Source organism: Solanum dulcamara, chromosome 4 (genome assembly GCF_947179165.1).
Source record: "Solanum dulcamara chromosome 4, daSolDulc1.2, whole genome shotgun sequence".
NCBI lineage: Eukaryota > Viridiplantae > Streptophyta > Magnoliopsida > Solanales > Solanaceae > Solanum > Solanum dulcamara.
In genome coordinates, this window is record NC_077240.1 from 19,071,072 (window position 1) to 19,090,449 (window position 19,378).

General features: G+C 33.9%; 3 protein-coding genes, 1 non-coding gene and 1 pseudogene across 6 annotated transcripts; 4 read left to right on the forward strand and 1 right to left on the reverse strand.

The window, feature by feature from the left end:
* Positions 1 to 859: 859 nt before the first annotated feature.
* LOC129886786 (cytochrome c oxidase-assembly factor COX23, mitochondrial) lies at positions 860 to 2,899 on the forward strand. The gene is made up of 3 exons (XM_055961630.1): positions 860 to 1,107; positions 1,585 to 1,661; positions 2,507 to 2,899. Exons 1-3 carry the CDS (start codon positions 1,014 to 1,016, stop codon positions 2,552 to 2,554), a joined length of 219 nt encoding a protein of 72 aa, XP_055817605.1. The 5' UTR covers positions 860 to 1,013; the 3' UTR covers positions 2,555 to 2,899.
* Positions 2,900 to 3,157: 258 nt separating this feature from the next.
* Positions 3,158 to 5,451, reverse strand: LOC129886785 (cytochrome P450 714C2-like; annotated as a pseudogene).
* Positions 5,452 to 5,579: 128 nt separating this feature from the next.
* TRNAP-AGG (transfer RNA proline (anticodon AGG)) lies at positions 5,580 to 5,651 on the forward strand. The gene has a single exon. It is a non-coding gene; the product is annotated as a tRNA-Pro (tRNA).
* A 1,148-nt stretch (positions 5,652 to 6,799) lies between these two features.
* LOC129886787 (pentatricopeptide repeat-containing protein At1g69290) lies at positions 6,800 to 10,109 on the forward strand. 2 transcript variants are annotated; one of them, XM_055961631.1, is made up of 2 exons: positions 6,800 to 9,489; positions 9,616 to 10,109. In XM_055961631.1, the coding sequence occupies exon 1, from the start codon at positions 6,858 to 6,860 to the stop codon at positions 8,820 to 8,822; it is 1,965 nt and encodes a 654-aa protein (XP_055817606.1). In that variant the 5' UTR covers positions 6,800 to 6,857; the 3' UTR covers positions 8,823 to 9,489; positions 9,616 to 10,109. The 2 variants fall into 2 exon arrangements, with proteins under 2 accessions (XP_055817606.1, XP_055817607.1); XM_055961632.1 differs by lacking the exon at positions 9,616 to 10,109 and having other exon boundaries at positions 6,800 to 9,175; positions 9,247 to 9,325.
* A 4,075-nt stretch (positions 10,110 to 14,184) lies between these two features.
* On the forward strand, positions 14,185 to 18,965 carry LOC129886788 (casein kinase II subunit beta-1-like). 2 transcript variants are annotated; one of them, XM_055961634.1, is made up of 6 exons: positions 14,585 to 14,699; positions 15,458 to 15,563; positions 16,132 to 16,350; positions 17,556 to 17,665; positions 17,764 to 17,929; positions 18,232 to 18,965. In XM_055961634.1, the coding sequence occupies exons 1-6, from the start codon at positions 14,697 to 14,699 to the stop codon at positions 18,360 to 18,362; spliced, it is 735 nt and encodes a 244-aa protein (XP_055817609.1). In that variant the 5' UTR covers positions 14,585 to 14,696; the 3' UTR covers positions 18,363 to 18,965. The 2 variants fall into 2 exon arrangements, with proteins under 2 accessions (XP_055817608.1, XP_055817609.1); XM_055961633.1 differs by lacking the exon at positions 15,458 to 15,563 and having other exon boundaries at positions 14,185 to 14,699.
* Positions 18,966 to 19,378: the final 413 nt, after the last annotated feature.

Here is a 19,378-nt window from a genome sequence, read left to right on the forward strand (position 1 = left end):
ATGAACACCCTTGATGAAAATTCTGGCTCTGCCACTGCAAGAGAAGAGAAATATATCAGAAAGGGGAGAGATGTATTTGAAAGGGGGATAGAGATGTATCAGCGAGAGAGGAGTGATATATCTGAGAAGAATTTTTTGAAATTTCTTTAAATAGTATTTTTTTTTTAGAAATTATAATAAAATAAGATGTGTATTTAAATAACTTTTTCAAAAAAAATCACATAAATTGAGACATTAAAAAAATACTTTCTTTCATAAGTTTGTACATCATGTAAATTGAAAAAGAACTCTCTAAAGCTAAAATAATTGCAAGAATTTTTACATGGATTCGTCTTTAAGGATTGCTATTTAACTTTTGGCCACATTAAGAAAATAGTACACTATATCTATTCGTCGGAACTTGTGTTGTTTGCTTCTTTTCTCCCCCTCTTTCTTCCTCCATCTTCTTCATATTTACGGAAAAAAAATTAAAGACTCATTTTTCTTTTTGTAGTTTGTTTGGATTAATTTGGTTGAAAAAACTCCACCAATACAATTATCAAATTTTGTCTAACTTGATTATTTAAAAAAAAATATATGCTATAAATTTATTATTTTTAAGAAGTCTAATTTTAAAGTAAAAATTAACATTCTTACATAGTAAATTATGACAATCCAACAAAAATCTTTTTGGACAAATTCTAGTAACTCGTCAGAATCTAACTAGACTAATTTTTCTCATCAATTTAAAATCCTGACGATTCGCCATGATTTTGTTATTTCATGTTGGCCTCAAATTTATTTTCGCAGAAGTTTTTTAAATAGGCGAAAATTTAAAGGATGACAATTTTTGCAAATGGTGGCAGATATCTCTTGTTACTTATTAGGGGCAATGATATAGATGGACCGATCTGTTCCTTTCCGGGTCGACTTTCTTTCATAGTCTGTGTAATTCGACCCGAAGAATAAATATAGAAAATACCCAATCGAATCCAGTGAAATTGCAGACCGGAAATCGGAAAAAGTAGGGCAAAATGGCAAATTCGAAAATTCAAACACCGGCGTATCCAAGTGCAGCAAGACTTGCTGATTCCGATTGCTATCCTCAATACACTGCTTCTCTCAAATGTAAACTGAACTGACACTTTGTTCTTCCGATCATGTTATGTTTTTGCAGTATTTGAAAATTTACTGACGAGAAAAAAAAATTATTGGAATTTTGATATGTAATGACTTTTGTCAAATTATATTACTCTTTTTATTATCTGGGTATTGATTGAATTCTTGTGGTTGTTTCGGGAAGATAAGTTATATTCACAGGAATTTAGGTAAAAAACATATTTTTTTGCTAATTGAGCAGAACTTGTTTGTAATGATTATAGCGTAAAGAATTGCCCATAATTTGTTTGAAGAATACTTGGTAATCGATCAAAGAGAAATTAAGTAGCTTGATGCAATACTCTTATCATTAGTATGATGAAGGTTGCTAATCAAGACTGTTGGGGTTCATGGCTATATCCATCATATCAATTTATTCAAAAATGTATTTTCTATCCCATTATGTAGTTGTTTCAGGGCATTGCTTGATTTGTGAACGCTTTGCAGGTTTGGAACAGTTTAACTCAGATAAGAGCAAATGTCAAGAACATTTTGATGTTTACAAGGAATGTAAGAAAAAGGAGGTATGCAATGTTAGCTATTTTCTTCCACATCTATATGTATGTGAATGAGGATGGTAGTAGTATATGTGCTCTAATCTGTGATAAATGCATGATAAATTATGTTATGATGAAATTGGTAATGTGAAAAAAAGTACAAAATGCTTTTACCCTTCTGATATAGAATTTTGCCCTGTAAATGGACTTTGAGAGGTTCTTCTGTGGACACTTTGGAGTGGTATTTTTCTTATATGGGTGTGAAGGAACTTGTAAAAAACTTTTAAGACAAGTTATGTTGAGACTCTTGTGTAAAGAGTTATGAAAGGAAGCAAGTTGTTTAGCAGTTTAAAGCAAACAAGTCTAGGTGTAAGATTGCATACTGATCAAGTGCTTAAGATTCGTTTACACTAGTTAAATTATATACTCTTGCCACCACCCTCAAAAAAAAATAAAAAATTGTATACTCTTGCGAGTAGCCAGTAGCCAGTCATTGATTGGATCACTGTCAATGCAGCCTATACGCAGACCTGAATCTATAGAGAGAACATACTCTCCTGATTTCTTTTTGTCACTTGGAATTATATAGCTCAACAATATTTACTTTATTTGGAGCTCTTTTTAAATATAATTTTGTGGTGTGTAAGCAGGGAGGTAGTGGTGGGACGGAAGATATTATCAAGTTTTTAGGTGTTTCTGACATTGACATCATGGAATGTCTTTGCTGCTTTATGCTTTAGATTAAAAAATAATAATTAGAATTGCCTTTCTTGCGCCTTCAGAGTTTTCGTTTAACACTTTTCTGGGTATTGGTTTTCATGATATATCATTTTATTTCTGATATTTCATTTCCATTTTCTGGCATGTTGCAGAGGGAAGCTCGGTTGGAGCGCAATCGAAGTCGGTCTTTATTCTCATGAGTCATAACCGATTGAAGTCTCTAGTGCTATCATTATAAAATATTTACAAGGCTAATAACTCCTTCATGTAACTTATTCCAAGAAGAGACTGTAATGTAGATCCTTCACGTTTAGAATCAATGTGATTGTGTTCATTGTAGTCTTTTGGGCTCGTTTTTGGTAATAGTTTTATTGATTTGCAATAAATGATGAGGATCGTGTTGAAGATATTTGAATGTTGATTTATAGATGAGTATTGGTGCTATGTTTTCAATTTTTGAAAGCTTCCTGGTGTAAATCTTTGTGTTTCTAATCTTTCTTGTAAACAAAGAAGAGTTATAGACACTGACGTGTTTAGACTGGTGACTACTTCTCTTCTCATGCTCAGATGAATTCACTTGAAAGTTCTAATGTCAAAGCAAATCATGATCAAGACTTGCCTATACTCTGATATGATTCTTTAATCTTCATCTTGATCTTGGCACTGATGCTAACTGAATATTCATTGCATCTGTGGCAAGTACGTAAAGATGTATTTGTCAGGACCAGGAATGGATAAATGAAAGGAACATGCATCCTTGAGTTATGGAAGAATAGCACAAGTGCATCATTTATCACAGCACAAGATAACTCATTAAACCTTTCTTAGGTCAATTGAACTTAATAGACTACAGGCATGGACAAATATCAAAGAAGAGAAATATGTCTAAACTCTTTGGAGATTCAGATTGATGCCATGCTCAGGTTCTAATACTAATCTAAAAACAGGGCTATGCTGATATCCCGGGGACAATGAAAATGTAAACCTAGACAAAATCATCGATACAATCACCTTCAGTTCAATCATTGCAAAATTTTGTCCCGCACAGGTTCTACTCCCTATGCCAAATGGGATAAAAGCACTTGGAACTTTGCAAGCCTTTGCAATGCCCTTGGCAAATCTTTCTGGATTGAACTGATAGGTATCTGGTCCCCAGAGTTCCGGCTGCTGATGCAGGAATGGGATTGGAATCTCAATATTAGTCCCTTTTGGAATCTCAATTCTCTTGAAACTTATATCCTGCAACGCTTCTCTCACCACGAAAGCTACTGGTGGGTACAAACGCAGCGTTTCATGGATGATCATCGTCAGCTGCCAATCAAATTTGCATACATTGTTAGAGATCCAGGTATAAAATATATGTGAATTTTGTTATATGGTTTTTTAGAGTACTGCATACCACTTTCATTTGTCTAAGCGTAGAATCATTTGGCAACTCACTACCACAGACATCAAGCACCTCAGCACGGGCACGAGCTTGCCATTCTGGATATGCTGCTAGTAACATCAAGCACCATGATGCTGTGAGAGCAGTATTCTCGTGGCCAGCAAAGTATATGCTCTTACAGTTATCAACGATGAACATTTCAGCTGAAACGTCAGCTGGTAGCTGATCACCACCACTCTCTTTGTAACTCTTAGCAGCATCAAGTATCAGTTGCAGAAGGTCTTTCTCATAAGTAGGGCTTCTCCGTGCTCGTACTGTCTTCAATATCATTGCTTTAATCTCTTTGTCCAATCTCCATATCTCCTTATTATGTTTACTTGGAATATGCCTGTCACAATCCATCCATTCTGAACATAGTGGGAAAATTATCTATTACCATGAGTTTTACTTTATTTAATCCTCCATCCTTTTCCTCCTCTTTTAAACGAGGGAAAAAGGATCGATATTTCTCACTCTTTTACCCTTCCTCTACACTTTACAGAGCTAAACATAGTTCTAAAGTAGCAACAATATCCTTTACCTCAATCCAGCAACTCCAATGGGAACCTTGGACATAACCATTTGAAGGGTTTGAAGTTTTAGGAAGATTTGTTCCCCCTCAGCATAGCTGCTACCGAAACAAGCTCTTGAGATTATATCTGCTGACAAACTCTTGAGATCACCTTCCACCTTAACATCCAATTTTCCTTCTGAATTTATGGTTTTCTCATCCCATGATTCTATCATTTTACTGGTGGATTCAACCATCAGCTTCACCATCTCCTGCATAAATCAGTAGCTATTTGAAATCGTCTTGCGTTCAGGAGCGGAGCTACCCTTATCCAAGGGCAGTCAATTGACACCCCTTAGTGACAATCTTGGTTCCACGACTGCTTGTGATTAGATTTCTTATACTTAACAAGTGCATAATTAATATCTGTGAGTGGAATTGTACCTTAACTTTGTTGAGATAGAATTCAGGGGCAATGATCTTTCTCTGATGAGCCCAGTAAGGGCCATTTGAAGAGAAAATGCCTTGGCCTAGTAGAGGACCATGATCTTTGGATAGGTAAGATGGCTTTCCCAGGTTTAAAGATGTAGTTTGACTTATTTCCTTCACCATTTCTGCATCAGTTACACATAGAATCTGTATGGTTCCAGCTGAATACATGAATATTGATCCTGTAATTTAAACATAAAAAAAACCCACATGAGCTAAAAATGAATAGAAATAATTGAAGTCATCAATCATATGAAGATTGTATAAAAATGCCAAGATTTGACCATATTCAATTTGCCAGTGTTTTATATGTGAAAACACTCTGGAAGGCCATGTATGTTGCAAGGGGCTTTTTTCTTCTAATTCTTGATTATTGGTTTCTTCTGGGGTTGGCTGTTTCTGGTTCTGAAGCTGAATCTTGTTGATATCAGGGAGATTTCCATAGAGAAAAGATGGTGAAGAAGGTCCCTTAATCCCTTGGTTTTGAAGTTTTGATCTCAATTTTCTTGGATGCAAAAGTAAAAAAATTGCTGAGATGTGTAAACAACACCACCAAAGATCCACCTAAAACGAGTGATAAAATTATCTTGGCTGAAAAAATCAGTAACTGTTCTGTTTCCATTTCAAAATTCCTCTAAAACTAATGTCTCTAATCTTGTTCTATATATATATTGACAGTTGATAGACTAATCTGTTTGTGAATGGATAAAAGGTCTTAACTATTCGAGTAGGTGGAAGATCTTTTTTTTCAGAAATTGTGTTTGTCTAAATATAATACTTTGCCAGCAACAATTAATCAGGGCATTTGGTCTAGTGGTATGATTCTCGCTTAGGGTGCGAGAGGTCCCGAGTTCAATTCTCGGAATGCCCCTCCTTTCATTTCTTTTCTTGCGGGCTTGAGCCTATTTCTATTGGTTTATGTTTTTGTTTCTAGATGAACTTGGGCTTTCTGAAATTGGGCCTCCATCAGGTATTAGTCAGGATCTCTACACGAATAGTCGATTGAATTCACTATTTATTTTTTCTACCTAGTATATATAGATTATATACTACTTATACACGTTGTCTGTACACATATTATACATATATATATATATATTTGGTGGCTATTTTAAGTTTGTGCGGTTGAGTGAACATCTATTTGGATTAAATCTTCTTTCTTTTTTCTAAATGTTAGATTCGGTTGTAGTTGAGATTTCTCTTTTTTTCAAATTGTTTTTCCAATACTTAGGGGAGGGGGAAGAAAAGGACTAAGAATAATGGAATCGAACACACACTTATTATGTTGAAATTTTCATTGTTGTAAGAGGGGGAAATATTTTAACTACTATTGATCACGATTAAGAAGACGAGAGGACTAATTATCTTTATAGGTTAGGGAGATTAGATTCACATGCGCAATCAACAAAGAATCTAGATTGATTATGTTTTGGATGTAAAGCAAGACTTAATTATTCGATTCAGTTAATCTGACACTGTAGGATAAAGAAACAGACAAGTATTGTATATAAATCAAATGGCATCTATGTGGAATCACTACCATGGTTAGCAGTGTGCAAAAATCGAACCATATATTTATAGCAATAAGGAATATTTAAATTTTAACATACTATCACTATATTAAATCAATAAGGGATATGTGAGAGTTTTTTTAATGCAAAATAGGTGTAAATTTTAATTTTATAGTCTTTTTTCCCTTCTCCATGTAATAAAAGCTTTATTCTAAAATACCTTGCACCTTATAATTATTTCTCAAAAATAATGTTTTTTTAATAAAAAAAGAAAAAATGAATGATATATTATTCGAGCTAAAAAGATTAATACATCCAAACTTTAGTAACAATATCATTATTCATATTTCACACTACATTTCTTTCTTCTTCTTCTTCAACAAGAAAAGTTTATTTATTTTTAAAATTATTTAAACAAAACTATCTATTTGTGTAATTATTATTACTAATTGTTTGACTTAATTATTAATTGTTCCTTGGACACAATCATTTACTATAGTGCCCCTGCTAAGGGATTCCCCTTATTCATCTTCACACTCGAACAAACATCGACACAGTTAGCAAGAATGTGGAGAAGAGCTTTCTGTATTCTCTCAAAAAGACCCTTTTCTTCACAACCTGATATACCCTCTTTGTATTCCTTTCTCCAACCTTCAATTTTTTCCTTAAAAAGAGCTGAATCACCTTCTATAACCCCAACTAAACCCCATCACCAAACCCCTCTAACCTTAACACAAGAACACAAATCCAATCTTGAATCCACACTTCAAGATTCCATCAAAAGTAACAACACAGATGAAGCATGGAAATCGTTCAAGACTCTTTCAAATTACTCTGCTTTCCCAAGTAAGTCACTTACCAATTCACTAATCACTCATTTGTCATCACTGAATGATATCCATAATATAAAAAGAGCTTTTGCATCAGTAGTTTTCTTGTTAGAGAAAAAACAAGAATTGTTAAAGCCTGAAACTTTACATGTCCTGTTGAACTCAATGAGGGATGCTAATAGTGCTGCCCCTGCTTTTGCATTGGTGAAGTGTATGTTCAAGAACAGATTTTTTATCCCTTTTAATCTCTGGGGTGATGTTCTTGTGGAGATTTGTAGGGAAAATGGTAACTTTGGTGGTTTTTTACATGTTTTCAATGAGAATTGTAGGGTTGCTATTGATGAGAAGTTGAATTTCTTGAAACCCAGTTTGGCAGCTTGTAATGCTGCACTAGAATGTTGTTGTCGAGAGCTTGAATCAATTACTGATGCAGATAAAGTGGTGGAGACCATGTCAGTTTTGGGTGTTAGGCCTGATGAATGTAGTTTTGGTTTACTAGCTTATTTGTATGCATTGAAAGGTCTTAAAGAGAAAATAGCTGAGTTAGAAGGTTTAATAAGTGGATTTGGTTTCCCGGATAAAGGGATTTTTCTTAGTAATTTGATCAGCGGATTTGTAAAGTGTGGTAATTTGGTGTCTGTTTCAGCAACTATTCTTCAAGGTGTAAGAGAAACGGGTGGACAAGGATTATGTTTTGAAGAAGGAACTTATAATGAAGTAGTAAGTGGGTTTCTTCAAAATGGGAGCATAAAAGATTTAGCTACGTTGATTGGTGAAACTCATACCTTGGAATCTCCATCCGTGATTGTTGAGAGATCTGTTGGATATAACATCATAAATGCTTGCGTTAATCTCGGGTTATTGGACAAAGCACACATGATATTTGATGAAATGAATGCTCAGGGTGCTTCTTTAGGTCTTGGAGTCTACCTTCCAATATTGAAGGCATATTGCAAAGAGCAAAGAACTGCTGAAGCTGCTCAATTGGTGACAGACATAAGCAGTTTAGGTCTCCAGTTGGATGTTGCTACCTATGATGCTCTAATTGAAGCTTCAATGTCATGCCAAGATTTTCAGTCTGCATTTTCCATGTTTAGGGACATGAGAGAAGCAAGAATACCTGACTTGCAAGGGAGTTACTTGACAATCATGACCGGCTTAACGGAAAGTCATCGACCTGAGCTCATGGCAGCTTTCTTGGATGAGATTGTTGAGGATCCTAGAATTGAAATCGGAACGCATGATTGGAACTCCATCATCCATGCCTTCTGCAAGGCTGGACGGCTAGAAGATGCAAGGAGGACTTTCAGGAGAATGACCTTCCTTCAGTTTGAACCAAATGAGCAGACATATCTTTCTCTAATAAATGGATATGTGACTGTGGAGAAGTATTTCAATGTTATGATGCTGTGGAATGAAGTCAAAAGAAAGGTTTCGGCAGAAGGGGAGACGAAATTGAAACTAGATAGTAGCCTGGTTGACGCATTTCTGTATGCATTGGTCAAAGGGGGCTTCTTTGATGCAGTAATGCAAGTTGTGGAGAAATCTCAAGAGATGAAAATTTTTGTTGATAAATGGAGATATAAACAAGCATTCATGGAGAAGCATAAGAAGCTCAGAGTTTCAAAGTTAAGAAGGAAAAATCGCGGTAAAATGGAAGCACTTATTGCTTTCAAAAATTGGGCGGGTTTGAGTGCTTGATGGTACTCATATCCTTCATATTTTGCTTGATTCTGAATGCTGTATAGAGCATCTTGCTACTAGGTCTTAAAATACTCAACTTAACGTCAAAGGCTAACTTGGATTTAGGGCCTTCCATGCTGTCACATAATTGCTTTTCAGGAAGCTTGCCTGGTAATTATAAGCTGCAAAGCCTCTTGCAAGTGACACAGATCGAAGATGTATTAACCCTGCTAAACCATGTGGAAAAGTGTGATCGTAACTTCCAAGAAGCAGGATTATGCTCTGGGTAAAACACCAGTCTCCTTGAGGTAAATGCTGCAGAAGCACTCCATAGACCACTATTCCTATCTCATGATCAACGTACCCTAGAGGTGCTATATCATGAAACCTTTCTACTTATTTCTAACACACTTGTATTAGATTTTTCCATTACTCTCGGCAGGAGAAATTGGCATGGCGATACCAGAAGCAGTGAAAGAAAGTACTCCTGTGCTTGTAGAAAAACTAAACAAATTATTTAATTTACTTACAAATGCATAACATCCTTGGTTGGTTAGTTGATCACCAACAGCTCCTTTTGATGCTGTTACTGGCCAAAATGTGTGTGGTCAGAGTATTTTGTTGTTCAACTCTTGAATAGGTGTTGCAGATATCTGACAAAGAGCTTATTTTGCCAGTACAAATTGTAAGAGTTCCTCCCTCTCTCTCTCTAGTGCAATAAGATGTTATAAAATCTTTTTTATATGTAAATAAAAAGTTATTAATTTGTTTTTCTTCCTTCTTGTCTGCTTTTAAAATTGTTTGATGATAGGGATGCCCTTGTGTTAAGTTGTTTTCTTGGGGTTCCAAGAGAGGAAGCAGAGGATTAATTATGTGCTATGGACATTGAACATGATTCTTCTGTAGTTGCAATGGTTGTTGCTGGACTTGTATCCAAAAGGGAAAAGTTAACTGAAATTCAACTTTTTGGTTCTTCGGGGTAGCATGATTGTTGAGAGCTGTTATTGATTTCTTTGTGTTGTTTTCGCATAGGGATGAAGGTAGAATTAGTTAATGTTCATCTTCAATCAAGTTATGCTGATTTCTATGATGTAATTGTCATGCTTGAACAGCCATATTTTTGTAGAAGTTATTTTAGCTACTATTTAACTGAGTAATGTTATTTAAAAATATTTGAGCTGCCTCTTCAAAAGAATCTGAACATTTGATTATAACCTTGGCTTGGAACTTGGAAGAACTTTTTTGAAGAGGGACTTGTCAAAGGGAACTCTTTAGATCCTCGGCTTCAGAAAAGCATTTAACCCGAGAAATTTATGCAGCAACATGCTGCATTACTTTGTTATAACTTTTAATACTTTCTAGTAATCATCCTGTTGTCTGAAAATGTGATCTCAATAACTGTGATCATCCAATAACTTAATATTCTTAGGGTAGGGGGAGGGAAAATTACAAGTTCTTTGAAGTCTGAACAAATTTGTATTAAGGAAATAACTTTAACAGATTGGAGTACTAGATTCTATACTAATATCAAGGGTGAGGAAGATGTTTCTTTTTGACATGGCTCAAGTTCTCACTGACAGATCTACTGATTAGGAGGGCGATAGCTGTATATGAAACGTAATTCACTCCAGATGATTCATTGTGGCTTGTTTTATCTGAATTTCAGTGGCATACTCTGGGAATTTGTAGAAGCAGTTGTCTCAGCTTCTACAGAATACAAATTACTACTGATCTTCTTATATCTATTGCCTTCTGGAGGAGTTGTGTACTTTAGATTTTAGAGATGCCTAAGAGAAGTGTGTTCTGTTAGCATTGCAGTTTTTCTTGGAAAACAATCTTGAAAACCAGTTTTTTTATGAAGCATATATGTTGTATCAGAAACTAACACTCTACCCCACAAAGGTAGAAGTAAGATATGCGTACATTCTATCCTCCGCATGCCCCGTGGAATTACACCGGGTATATTGTTGTTTATATATATTGTTGTAGTCCAATAGTATAGTTCTACATTATTATCCAAAAGCAGTCACTAAATCCACATTTATAGGTGTTGACACAAATCTTGATTTTATTTTAATAGAGTCAGCAGAACCTGAAGCATATACAGGAATATAGAAAGAACACAAATTCCAATTTCCTATTGAGAATTTCTTTCAAAATTTTTATCTAGTTATTTTCCAAGAGTTTTTGTTTTGTCTTTCCCATAAGATTTTTTGCTCAGTGCAAGTATTGAGTACATACGTGTGATGCTGCAGAGCAGACACTAATGATGACACCCAAATAGCGTCCAGTTGGGTTGTCAGATTCTCCCACTTGTTCCCTTTGCTATGTTCACACTTTACTATCTCTACTTGATTTTTGTGGATTTGGTTTTATGTTTTCCGCTCAACATTTGGTATCCGTATTGAAATTTGAGTAATTCAGATTCGAACTAGAAAGTTTGATATTGACTCCCTACGATAATTTTTTGCTCAATAGATTTAACCTTGAGACTTTTGATTTAAAATGAATGAGTATTTACCATTTTATCATAATTCTTATTTTTATATAAATGTTGATTGATTGGAGTTTATATGTTTTATGTGCCAACAGTCTAAAGATATTTGTATAATTTAATACTACCTTATAAGGTAATTATGTGTAAATTATTATGACACTTAAATATTAATTAGTTACATGATAAAAATTGTAATGTACCCAATAGTATAAAAAATTTGGTAGGCTAAGGACTCATGCTTTCTCATATCTTTGTCTATACTATATGTGGTTATGGGGCTAATTTATAGCAAACCCACCAGCAATGGGAGTTTTTGTTTTGTTTTTGGTTTTCTATATCTGATGTCTGATATCCGCGTTGAAACTTAACTAATTTGAATGAGGGCCTCATGAATGGAAGCGCTTCCTACTAAGAATTTTTTTCTATTCAACTTCAAATTCGAGACCTTTGATCAAAAGAAAAACAGTCTCATTCACTGCACCACATCTTTTGGTGGTTGCGAAGTTACTTTGCTTCGTTTGATGCCTGTTTTTGTGTGATTTCAGTTTCATTAACCATGTTAGAAAATTATATCATCTCTATTCTCTTCTATAAAAATAGATAGTTTGATGCATGAAATATTCTATATTTTATATAGAATTCGGGAAAGAATTGGCTTTCAAGGGGTGTGAAGTAGGTTACTCATACGCAAACATACCACTACTCAACTATTTCATAATTAATAGGTCACAATACAATTTTCTTATTGTTTCGAGGGTCTTTTCATCATCGCTTTGTACAGATGCATATAAAGTATTTCGGATCCCCCACATCACTACCACTAATTTACCAGCTGATTGTGCACTGTTAGGAAATTGTGTGGTGTATTTCACTATTTAGTAGGTGCTTTCAAATGCTATCATGATTTCAAATTTCAAATATTAATATTTTGAAAAGAGGAATTTGATTGTGATTTTAATTATTTTTTTTAAAATATAAAATTTGATCAAGAAGTTTATATTTTTAAAAAGATTCATCATTTTAAATTATACAAAAAAGACTCATGCTTGGCGGTGAAAAGATTGTTCGTATCATATGTAAGAATTGTTTTAAATAATAGCTAGTTATTAATATTGTTGGCTAATAAATCTTTATAAATTTATGTATATTTTAAGTTTATAATAAAATGTAATCGCAAATATTTATTTATAAAATAAAAATAGAAATGTGTGCTTTATTCATACAATATCTTGAAATATTTCGATATCTTATTTATGAATTATAAATTACTCGATTATATACCAATCGAAAAGTTTTAATAGTTTTCATAAATTACAAAACTTTTATGTTTTGTGAAAAAAGCACTATAACTTAAAATTTTAAAAATATGAGGCAGTGCACAAGAAAGTTTTTTTGGAAAAGATCAATTACTGGTGTAAGCACTATGTTTATTTCTATTTTTACATTTTCTTTTAAAAAAATTGTAGTACATAAAAACAACTAAAAGAATCACCAATTTTAGTATTTTTCTAACAAACAATTATCACCAATTTTAGTATTTTTCTAACAAACAATTAGTCTACCTTTAGATTTAATCTCAATAATTAGCCATCTTGTTACCTACATTGAAAGCAACAGATAACACATCTTTCCACTTGCTTGATATAAGTACATTTAGCTAATTTATGAATTATGATCTTCATAAAATCAAAAGGTTTCTTTATTTGTTTTAGAAAACTTTTAAACAGTGAGTTGTAGTGCTAATTACTCCAATCAAAAACTTAAATCAGCCTATAGACCCTATGAAAAATTCATATTGTAAATGCAAAAAAAAAAAATGTAAAGAAAGAAATGTTGACTAATTTAAATTCGTGTCAAGAATTTTGCCTTAAGAATAAAATATTTTATATTAAAAATAATTTTATTCCCATAATTCAAATTCAAAACCTTTAAATTATATTACAGAGTTTTGAAGTAAAAAAAACATTTTTAAAAGAAGAACTTTTGATTAATATAAAGTTATACAATTTTTCTTCATTTCAAATTAAATATAAACGAAAATAGAATAAATTAAATCTTTACAACTCTAATCTTGTTCTCATTCCAACTTGAACACTTTGATAATGTTGTCATACAGTATGTTATTAGTATATTATAATATATATTTTTATAAAGTAGAATATAAATTAACAGTTGAGTCGATTTGTACGAGAAAGCTTTTGGATTAAGCATGCTAATTCTTTAGTAATATCCATTGATTTTTTTTTAATTTCTTTTAAAGTACATACCAACCGTCAACAAAATATATAAGATATAAATGTTAAAAATACATCTAAAGTATCATATTTTTTTGAGTTTCATAACTAAACTATTGGAATTGTGAGTTTCATATTTAAACTATCACTTATTAGTTTGTAAAACATTTCAGTGATGTGTAGTACACTCCCTCTTTTATTTGAAAAAACTCTGCCACACGATATTGCACATGAATAAAAAATTTCATCTTAACAAAATAAGATAAAATTTTAATATTAGTTAAAAATTAAAGATCAAAGTATTACTATAAAAAATAAAAATTTAAAAATATTTTTTCTCACCCAACTCTATCCATCCCCCACCCCGACACTCCCCAACTCTTTTTATTTTTTTAAATTTCTTTTGTAAAAGAGAAAAATGTGTTTCTCATATTAATAAGTGATAGTTTAAGTATGAAACTCGCACTCTTAATAATTTAGATATAAAATTAAAAAAATTAAAATAATTCAAATATATTTTTAACACTTAGTTCAAAATATACGGAAGTAAATTACGAAATCAAAAAAATTCAATTTTGTCAATAAAGTAAAAATTTAGATAGAAACAAATTAATAAAACAAAGAAAACTAAGAGGAGGTGAAAAAAATCAACAATAACAAAACCAAAATTAGAAGAGAGAGAAAAAAAGGCGAACTACAGAGGAGCTTCTCTCCTGTCATTTCTCTCAAATCAAATGTCGACGAAACCCTAGTTATCTACTTCTATCCAACTCACTCTTTTCACACACGGAGTTTCCCCTTTCATATATCTCCGTTCCTATGGAGATTTGAGCTTCATACATGTAGAACTGATAGGTTTATAAATATTTAATATATACGTATAGGTTTGGTTGAAGGAGAGAGAAATGAATAGGGATCGAGTTGGTGGTGGTGGTGGTGGTTCATCGAGGTCGGAGATCGTTGGTGGACCGTTGTATCGGAAACGAATTAACGATGCGTTGGATAAGCACTTGGAAAAATCTGCCCCTTCCACATCTAGAGCCTTGAAGGACAAGGCGGTTTCGTCTACCTCCGTAGGTACCGGAAAATTGCATCAGCAGCATATCGATCATCGAGACACTCGCTCTTCATCTAGTCTCGCCACGAAGAACAAGTGCTCAGATGGTTAGACTCTTTTCTTTTTCTTTTTTTTTTGGTTGGAAAAAAAGGATTTTTTTTCTCATTTCCCTGTACAACAATTTCGTTGATATTTTAATTTGCTGATATCGGATAAGATCGTGGCTGACAATGATTGATTATTCATTTTCCTCATGTTAGTGGAATGTGGATCCGCTAGATGTTACTTTAGCTTTAACATGAAGTCTATAGTTTGTATAACGTTGTAATGTGTCCGTCTTTTTTTTTTTTTTTTTAAGTGAAACCTAGAATGATGATTACTAGTCCATAAGTTTGATGTTTTATTGAGGTCGAGGATTGGCTCAACCAAGTTGCTTCTGTATGAACATGAAAAAGCCTCTTTGAAGAAATCCAAGGAGAAGGGTACACCTGCATATGTCTAATATCGCTATAGCAGTCTAGCTGCATAGTTGGGCCGGGATCATTTCGTGCCAAAATAAGTTTAATGTGGTATTTTGGCCTCCTGCCATGTAGCTGTGGGCAGCTTGAGAAGATGAGGAGATATGATGATGTCAAATTTTGTGATTTTGAGTTTAAATTCATCTGTGGGGGTGTACAATAAATACCAGTAATCATAAAACTCAATTTCGGTTAAGTAAATTTAGAAGTTGTTTTACGACTCCTCAAAATCCTTTACTGCTTATAGGTATATGTTTAGGGGCTTCTTTGGAACATTTTCAGTTATTTTAGAACTGGTGGTGCTTTTTGTTTCCAATAAGATCTGATTACTTGTCTGAATGCAATAGATTATGCTTGTCTGCAAAGAGCAGCGTGGAATGGGATCAGAAAAAAGATTATCAAGTTTCAAAGAGAATGGATGGGCTAGTTGTGATCATCTTCTCATTCTGCGAGGTTCTTAGTGAGCCATCTCAAATTCGTTCTAGCTAATTTTTGAATTCTTTCTTGGGTGAACAAAAAGTTCATAGGGAATATCCCTGGTGTTTTCCATTGCTATTAATGGCTTATGATGTTTTGTGGTGTCCAGTCAGAAGCTCAGACTTGCTTACTGGCTCCATGAGGACATGGAGCTCTGTTACACATAGTTGCATCTTAATGTTTAGTTGCCTTTAGTTTTAGTTTTCAATTTCAAAAAAAGTGTTAGTTGCCTTTAGAATTTAGACTAGAGTATGTAGTGGAGTTACAGCTTGTGGTAGAGGTTGTTAATATATTTGGTTGGAACGACCTTTGGACTTAGTTTGTTTCCTCATTACTACAACTCTTTTGACATCATCATTTAAGTACAATTTCTTTTGGTTCGTCATTTTTTTAATCTTATTTTTGATAAATGGTTCATGATATTAGCTTTTGACAAGCTGTAAACTAGTTTTTCTGCATGCAAAGTAGGCAAAAATTCTTTATTTTGTCTCTTTGGTATTTCGAACTAAATATGAGAGTATACCCAATATGGTGTCTTTTGCAGATGAATCTGAAACAGACAGTGAAGAGTCTGATGTTAGTGGTTCTGATGGGGAAGATACATCATGGATTTGTTGGTTTTGTAACCTGCGTGGAAATGAGTTCTTCTGTGAAGTTGATGACGAATACATTCAAGATGATTTCAATCTATGTGGATTGAGCAGTCAAGTGCCATACTATGACTATGCACTTGATCTGATCCTTGATGTTGAATCCTCTCATGGTAAGTATGTTTTCTTCTTTAGAAGGAATTACAAGGAAACTTCTTTTTGGTCTTACTACTTCAACCGAAAGGTTTGTTATCTGATCTTCTGTGAAAAAAGGAAGGTGAAACTACAAGTTCTGCTAGTTTTGTTTTCTTTTGGCATGTGGAACTCGTCCTTCTTTCAACAATCTAGATGATATTGATTCTCATGTTAAGTGAACATGTGGATACATAGTCAGTGGTTCGGGGCCTTTCTATCAATTCTGGGAGAAGACACTGGATGTTTTCTTGCACCCAAAGGTGTGAAATAGTGGAAAATGAAGTTAGATCGAAACCATGGGAGACCAGAGTTCAAATCTCAGTAGAGACTAAAACATTAGGTGATTTCTTTCCTTGTGTCTTAGTTTGGTAGGCAGAGTTTCCCGGCAGCAAGTACTCGACCTCTTGATTCCAAATACCGTCTCTATGCCAGCTTAGTAGGAAATCCCTAGTGACTTGTGCATTTTCCAGTTGACCTTCCATGTAAAATCTGCATTTTACCACAACAATACACTGCCCTTTTGTTTGTAAAAGACTGCGTTTTAACAGTAGCTGCTGTATTTTGTGGTAAAATACTGAATTTTAGCAACTGAAAAACTGGGAGAATCTTTCCACAAACCACCTATAATACCTGGCCAAACCCAAGAAACTCTGAATCTCCATTGGGGTTGTGGGTCTCGGCCACAGACTCTTATCTACCTTGATACCTTCGTTGGGAACCACATGGACCAGAAATGCTACGGAGTCCAGTCATTACTCACATTTAGAAAACTTTGCATACACGACCTGCGTTGTTGACCACTTTCTCTTCATCGAATGTCTTTTTTCAGGGGAGGGGGGATGATGGAATTGGCATGCTGTTGTTTTTATGTTATTGTGATTTTCAACAAATTTTAGTGCCTTTTAAATTTTAATAGATCTGAAAATGTGATACCCCTGAATTATCTCTGTTACATGAATTTAAAATGGACATGGAATCTGCTTTAGGCGATAAAATCGTATTCACGGCTTCTTCCCCCCTGCTTTCACTTGTTATATTCCTTTTAAAATAAGTACGGGTTTGCTTTTCCAAGTACATATCGTCTATCTTATGACACTGAATATATAGCATGCTCTCAAAATGAATAGCTATTTTTTCATGTTTGGAGAATGGCAACTTTGTAACTTTTTCCTGCTTTGACTAGGTGATATGTTCACCGAAGAGCAGAATGAATTGGTTGAGTCAGCGGCAGAGATGTTGTATGGTTTGATCCACGTCCGGTACATTTTGACTAGCAAGGGAATGGCTGCAATGGTGATCTTTTATGCTTAGGCTTTCTCTGCTTTTATGTTGTCTGCTTTCATTTTTTATTGACTTGTCATGATGTAAATTCTGGGAAATCCCTTTTTCAGTTAGAGAAGTACAAGAACTACGACTTTGGGAGATGTCCACGAGTTTATTGCTGTGGACAGCCTTGCCTTCCAGTTGGTCAGTCCGATATTCCACGTTCAAGTACAGTAAAAATATACTGTCCTAGATGTGAGGATATCTATTACCCCCGATCAAAGTACCAAGGCAGTATCCTTTATTGCTATCACTTTTTGAAGTTCCTCTTTTTAATGTACTTTTCCTCTCGTCATTTATGCATTTCTTTTGTTTACTCTGAAGCAATTCACAATTATGCCAAGTGGTTGAGCTGTGTGTATTTTTTTCCTGAGTTTCTACTATTGTGATTCTGCTGCTTGTTCAAATTTAACTTGCATGGAACTTGAGCGCACACTTTTCTGTGTTAGTTTGCTCATTAATCTTGAACATTAGTGGTTACTTTGCCATGTTTTGAGCATTTCTATATCCTATTGTGATTTCTTTAACGGCCCAAGATATCGACGGAGCCTACTTTGGAACAACGTTTCCACACCTTTATTTGATGACTTATGGACACATCAAGCCACAAAAACCAACACAAAATTATGTTCCCAGAGTATTTGGTTTCAAGCTCCACAAAAATTGACGGTGAAGTCCGTTGTGATATTGTGAAGATATTGAAGTTCTCTGCCACTAATGGTTCTTACCTGGCTATAATGTACAAGTCATTTGCCCATGTAAAAACGGGAGGAGTTCTAGAAATGACAAACTTGATTCATCGATCAAGAAAGCAACTATGGCGAATCTGTCAAGTGAAATTCATCATGAAATACGAAGAACATCTGTAAGCTTATTTCTTTTCTAGGTAGCTAGAGAATTGGATTTATTTACCATGTAGTTCTTTGGTATCTGTTTGCCCTTTTCTCTTGGTGCTTCAGTACTGAAAGCTGCCATTTTCCAGCAGAGGCACTAATCTGGAGGCTAGGTTAGGATACACTGAGGTTTTGCTCCTTTTTGTTGGACCATTTCCAGATGTAGCGTCCCATGACATTACTAAAGTCTATTCGAATTTGATGTAAGGACGATAAAAAAATATAATTGTGATCAATAATTCTGGAGGCATGACAGTGCAAGCCTTGAGTTTTATTACCTGATATTGTATCATGTTTTTACGTTAAATGTAATATTTGTTTTAATTTTTACTTAAATTTATTATTATGTAGTGATAAAAATCTCATTTTTGGTGTGATCTTGTCATTGTCTTATTTTTGTTTCATTTTGCCTTCTCTTATTATTTAATAATTTTGTTTTATTCTTTGTCCTAATTTTACCTTGTTATTTAATATTTTTCTTTGTTACTTTTATTATAAGCTTATTTTTCAGATTGATGATGCATGACATTATAAAACGACAAAGAAAAGATGTGATCTATTAAAATATTATATTTATCAAAATAAGGCCGTACAATTCTATATATAATATGTCATGAACTATACACACTAATAAAAATAGGTGGAAAATCTAGGGCCAAAACGGATGGATGGTTTTTTTAATTTTTTTTATTACTGAAACCGACCCAAAATCGATGGGCTCGATAATTTCGAAAAATGGTGGAGCAGTTTATTGAAATCGATAACTTCAGGAATGGTGGGTCAGTTTATG

Coding starts and splice junctions, on each gene's coding strand:
- LOC129886786 (XM_055961630.1), top strand. CDS start 1,014: ATGGCAAATTCGAAAATTCAAACACCGGCGTATCCAAGTGCAGCAAGA. Junction 1,108..1,584: donor ATACACTGCTTCTCTCAAAT/GTAAACTGAACT, acceptor AACGCTTTGCAG/GTTTGGAACAGTTTAACTCA. Junction 1,662..2,506: donor AGGAATGTAAGAAAAAGGAG/GTATGCAATGTT, acceptor GGCATGTTGCAG/AGGGAAGCTCGGTTGGAGCG.
- LOC129886788 (XM_055961633.1), top strand. CDS start 14,441: ATGAATAGGGATCGAGTTGGTGGTGGTGGTGGTGGTTCATCGAGGTCG. Junction 16,351..17,555: donor TGATGTTGAATCCTCTCATG/GTAAGTATGTTT, acceptor TGCTTTGACTAG/GTGATATGTTCACCGAAGAG. Junction 17,666..17,763: donor GCAAGGGAATGGCTGCAATG/GTGATCTTTTAT, acceptor TCCCTTTTTCAG/TTAGAGAAGTACAAGAACTA.
- LOC129886787 (XM_055961631.1), top strand. CDS start 6,858: ATGTGGAGAAGAGCTTTCTGTATTCTCTCAAAAAGACCCTTTTCTTCA.